The following is a 5,626-nucleotide window of genomic DNA, read 5'->3' on the forward strand; positions in this document are numbered from 1 at the left end:
CTCATTATCATTAGATAGGTGTATAGGGCAAAGTCGTGTTCTTGTGTCATGAATAACTTCTAATGCTTGATTGGACTTTCAAAATGACTTCAGTAGTTGTACTCATTAATCTTGCAAGTAAAATCTGGCTGAGAATGATCAGTAAACTGTCTATCTGAATTGAAATCTAACTCACCCTTACCAACATCTCTGAAATGTTCAATAATTCTCTTATTCTCCTCAAAATGCTGTGTTCTAATGTCATGTGATTCACACAAAATATCACTAATATTGATTGGAAGAAGCTGATTTTCCTGAGCCTCATCACTGGCCCAGTCATGATCCATTACTTCAACATGAACCATATCGTCCAGCTCATCTAAATTAAATGTATCAGGTTAGGCTTCCACCTCTAAATCAGTAGTGCTGACACCATTCACCTGGGTGTCACACATTTCTACAAACTGCTGACTAAGGATAAGCCTCCCCTTTCTTATCACAATTAGCCACAAAAGTCTCCTACTCAGTGTACATTAAAATACCAATACCATCACTATCGAATCTACACTTTCCACATAACTTGCAGAGTTAAACAATTTTACTAAAACACCTTCTTTAAGTTCATAAGCTGCCACAGTACATTTCTTATCACTATACATCTCTTTCATTATAACATCCCAAAACTTACTTTCAAAGTTAGTTGCTTTGACAGGATAGTCACATACACTCTCATCATCACACTCCTCTTGATCTGAATTTGTTCTTGCCTGATCATGAAAATAATTTACCTCCACCACCTGTCAGGCAGCAAGTGAAGGTATTAACAATTTACCTGTTTGTGGTTAGTGCGGTTTCTGTTCTGACTATTACCACTATCATATCTATTATTGTCATTATTACTGTTATTGCAAGTATTATGTTTCCTTCCATTACCATTCTTGCTGGTCATTCAGATGACCCACAGTTATAATTGTTGTTCCTATGGTAATGTGAGTTATTAACCCTATCCTTTTCCTCGAAAGATTTCTCAAGTTATCAGCATGTTTGAAAAAATTCTCTGATGAATCATCAGGACCCCAAACAAGGCTACATGGAGCTGTCATTGGTAGATGTCTTTATAGGGATCAGTGAGAATATGATCAGCAAAAGGTTTGTCCTGCTGAGGAAGCTTACATAACTGTCTCTAACAAAATTCTCTAATTGAGAGATTACCAGGTCTGTACCTACTACCATTCAAAAATGCTGTTTTGATGCCCACCTACTTACTTTCAGATCACAGTTTATTCAAGAACATCTTTTCGAATTCATTAAATGCTGTGTTTGGCTTTACATTTTGACTAGCCCATGACAACACTTGACAATTAAGGAAACATTTAGTTTTCACAGAATCAGGCAAGTTTGGAGAAAAAATATCTTTACATTGCCATAGGAAGTCCACTGGGTGAATTTTAAAATCCCCAGGGAAGTATTTAAGAGAATAATTGTTATAAAATGGTACAAAATTCCCACCAATTTATGGATATGACATATTTGTTTCAACATCACTTAATCGGCTGTTAGTCCATTGTAAATTTTCAAACAAAGACTCAATTTTATTGTTAACAGTGGTAATATGGTTACGAATTTGATCACTATTTAGTTTTAATTTCTGTTCAGTGAATTCACTTTCCAGCTCCCAATTTTCATGCGTGATTTTGAAATCAGAGTTTCTTCTAACTAATTTAGCATGAATAACATTTTCAATGTTCTCCACATGCAACCGTACGTAATCAACCTTATCATTTACTGTTTGAATTTCAAAGGCAGCCCACTCAATTAATTGACTAAGTTTTGAAAGGAAGTTTGCTGATTATTCCTGAGTACCCTGAATTTTCCTTTCCATTGTCTTAAGAGTGTCATTTACATCAACAATACCGTTTTTAGGTCAATGTTTTGACTTGTAAGTTCATTCTTTAAATCATTATTCTGACTTGTAAGAATGTAATCCAAGAATTTACATAAACTTTCTAAAAAACCTGAGGCCTGTTCAATTGGAGAAAATCCTAAGAAATGAGATGCCGAGGGTGACTGTGCAGGTTCGGTGATTAAATTAGATTAGATTCAGTTTTTGTTCCATAGACTCCAAAATTGAGATGATTCTTGCAGTTGTGGAACATGTCAGACAATATAACATAAAAACATAAAACATTTGCATATAATAATTACTACCCTGATCATATGTAAGGAGATTCTCAAAATAGCTGAATAGAATTCTATAAACTGGAACAGCTAATATTTACAGAATTAACACGCTGTCAGAATGAAACATTGTTATGCACTTTTAATAAACTGACCATACACAAAACACTTAATCTTCAGTATTGTGACAGTGTCAACAACTGAGGATGTTGAGTATAAGAAACCTCTACAATTGTATCAAGATTTACTATGCTTACCATATTTGAAAGTAACATTGGGAACTAAGCAGGAAAATAAATCCACCCAACCAGATTATTTTCTCACTCAAAGTCACAATAAAACTGCCATCAACAGTTACATGGCAAAAGGAAGTTGGAAAAATAACAGTCTGTGAAACACCAAATTAAAATTTTAAAAAATTTTACTCATCTCCAATGTCATCATGTGATCAGTTGCCACACTACACTATCTGTCTCGTCCCAACTGTTGTCCAATATTCGATTGTCACAGTCACAATTAGACTCTGAAATGTAGTGTGAATATTTGTACACAGACTTACATGTTTCTCAGCTCAGTGACACCATATTACAATGCCACCACTAAATGTGTGAGAGGAGGGAAGCATTTTAACTACTGTTGACACTGAGTGAGAAAATATACAGTTTCTGTAACTCTATCTATAATTGGACTGTGGTAATAGTGAATTCTCAACCATACCATCAGAGCAACTTAATAATTTGGGCCTCCACCATTCAGAAGTATGATGCCAAATAGAAAGTATAAAATTTCAATCACAGTTATTAGAAGTTCACATAATAAATGAGGTGCTCCATATGATGAGATACTGAACTTTGATATCTTTGGGGGTTGTTGCTTCAGGAGGTCTAAGAGTCTGACATTGCCGATGTACTAATTCTTAAATAAAACACACACTGTATTTTACTTTTGTTGTTTTGTATTATGACCGATTTGGATGAACTTTGTTGATATATGCATTTTTTGTCTGACACACTTCAAAAGAGTCTCACACAAACAGCTTCCAAAAGACCATAATGCAGACTCATTGACTGACTCTTTCAAGGCCTCTGACTTTCTCTTACTCTTTTACATTTCACTTCCTTACTGACTCTCACTCCCATGGCCCATGCACAACTTCCTTTTATCTAAAACTAAAAATCTGAATACATTGTCAAATTAAGTTTTACAAAATAAGAATAAAAGGTCATTGGATGTTTTCAGTTACTTTCACCAAAAATGGTCCACATTTTTCCCTACATGTTTTGTTATACAATTTGGAAAAGTTTACTTAGTTTCATATACAGCTTCAATTAATTTAACAGTACAAACATTTAACACATTGACTGTGACATGAGTTAAATCTAACTTACAGGAAGTGTTCTCTTCAGGCCACGTGAAGTAAATACAACTCACCAACATTTTTCCATTTAAAGCTCCGTGGTGCAGTTGTAACTCACAGGAGCATGCTGTGACTTGATGTTGTAGTAGGTTATGAGCCCAGTAACAAATCATGTTTGTGGCCTACAGTTTTCATGAGCTCAAGAGTGATTATTGACATTTGAATTTGTGAGTTATATATAACTCACATGGCTCAGTCTTTTTGGACTGTTCGTCTTTTTATTATTTATTTATTATTTAGTTTGACGTATTACTTACACAGTAGATTGCAAATCACATTCATTTTTATTTACATTCTTCAACTCTAATTCCAACAACAATGAAACTGAAAAATTTGGGTTATTCCACTTTGTTTCTCTAACACCTGTATGCACTGTGCTTTATGAAAAAATACTATATGCAAAAATATGAGTCACAATTCTTACATTTCCATACAGTTTAATTGCATTTCTTGACAACTTGTTCTCATCCAAATTCATTCTTCATTTTTTCATAGCACACTGTACACCTACATCTGGCTGCTCCCTTGTTCACAAGTGCGCAATCTGCAGGTAATGCAGTGGTTTTGGTGCAAGATGTCTCAGGCTCATCGGCATCTTCTGTACGGAGTAGTCTCAAAGTCACTTCCTCTTTGAATTCTGTGATTGAGACTTATTGTTGTAGATGTATCGGCAAATCACATGAGCATGTACCAGTGCTGACTCTGTCAACAATTCAACTACAAGCTTCCTGTACCATTTCACACCTCGCCTTAGACAATGCAAGTATGACTTCATTTGGTCAGAAAGATTTATAAAAGAATTTGACTGATTATAGCCAATTATCATTGCTGGTTTTTCCTTTATTCCCTTCCTGGTTTGAACTTCTGCTTCTTCTTCTCCATGAACAGTACTCAGTATCAGAACATCCCTCTTATCTTTCCATTTCAGTACTGCTACAACTGTAGTACTTTCCTTTCCTTTGTGTTCCCCTTTCTTCAGTTTTGCCTGTACAAGATCTTGGGGATTCAGTTTTCTGTTTGATCTTACAGTACCAACTAATGTGTTCATTGTTCAAGAAGCTGGTGTGCTAGATGAACACTTGTTTAAAAATTGTCTGTGTACAAGATTGTGCCCTCATTTAGTAATCCACTCATAAGGCTCACAACAACAGAAGTGGCAAGAGGAACGCTAGGATTCACATTCTTCCCACAGTAAACTTGCATATTCCAGGTGTAGCCACCCTTTCGATAAAGTTTGAACAATTTAATTCTGAATTTATGGCGCTTATTCTGTATATACTGAATGAAACCTAGTCTCCTTCGAAATTGCACAAGTGTTTCGTCAATGGAAAACTTCTTTCTCCAGCACATTTGCACTTTGAAATCTCTGCGTAATTTATCAATTAGAGGTTGAATTTTGAATAAGTGGTTACCTGGTGAATCTAGGTTATTATTGGAAAAATGCCACATACGTAAAAGCTGTTCAAAAGGATTGTGTGATACAACATTTTTTACATTGTTGTGACAGCATATTTCTTGATCAATAATTTGGAATCCTCTGTTTTACATTTAGTGACATCCATAATAAAAATACAAGTAATTGTTCAATTTCAGTTCTGCTGACATCAGTCCACATTTTCAGTCATGAATTAACAGTTACTGAATGATTTTCTAAGATTTGTTTTGTGTACAAATTAGTTTTTTCAGTCTCATATTCTAAAATTTCATCATTTACAGAATATTTGAAGAAATCGTATGGTGTCTTGCCTTCAAGAGTTAGTGCAACAGAAGCATTTACACCAGAACTGCGATGAATAAATGTAAGGTTTTTCATATTTTTACCTGCAACTGTCATTAGAATTTGTTCTAAGTGTGTCATCTTCATCTTGAGAACTTTCTGATATTTCACTTACTTCAACTGAACCTGAATCAACTGCAATAGTTATGGCACTAACACGGTTAGAGGTGCTTTGTTGCCTGGTTTTTACAGTTGTGAAGTCTGGTTCTTTGACTGAACGTTGGCATAAAACTCTTCTTCCCACCTTCACTGATGTGATTCCATCAGCAGAACTT

The 5,626-nt window shown here is 35.0% G+C and overlaps 1 protein-coding gene across 1 annotated transcript; it reads right to left on the minus strand.

Moving 5' to 3' along the window:
• Nucleotides 1-4,193: 4,193 nt before the first annotated feature.
• Nucleotides 4,194-4,622, minus strand: LOC124722612. The gene has a single exon (XM_047247748.1). It carries the CDS (start codon nt 4,620-4,622, stop codon nt 4,194-4,196), a length of 429 nt encoding a protein of 142 aa, XP_047103704.1.
• Nucleotides 4,623-5,626: the final 1,004 nt, after the last annotated feature.

The sequence above is a fragment of the Schistocerca piceifrons genome, chromosome X (assembly GCF_021461385.2).
Source record: "Schistocerca piceifrons isolate TAMUIC-IGC-003096 chromosome X, iqSchPice1.1, whole genome shotgun sequence".
Lineage (NCBI taxonomy): Eukaryota > Metazoa > Arthropoda > Insecta > Orthoptera > Acrididae > Schistocerca > Schistocerca piceifrons.

Bases quoted from the DNA above. Each gene is read 5' to 3' on its own strand.
- LOC124722612 (XM_047247748.1), bottom strand. From the start codon at position 4,622: ATGAACACATTAGTTGGTACTGTAAGATCAAACAGAAAACTGAATCCC.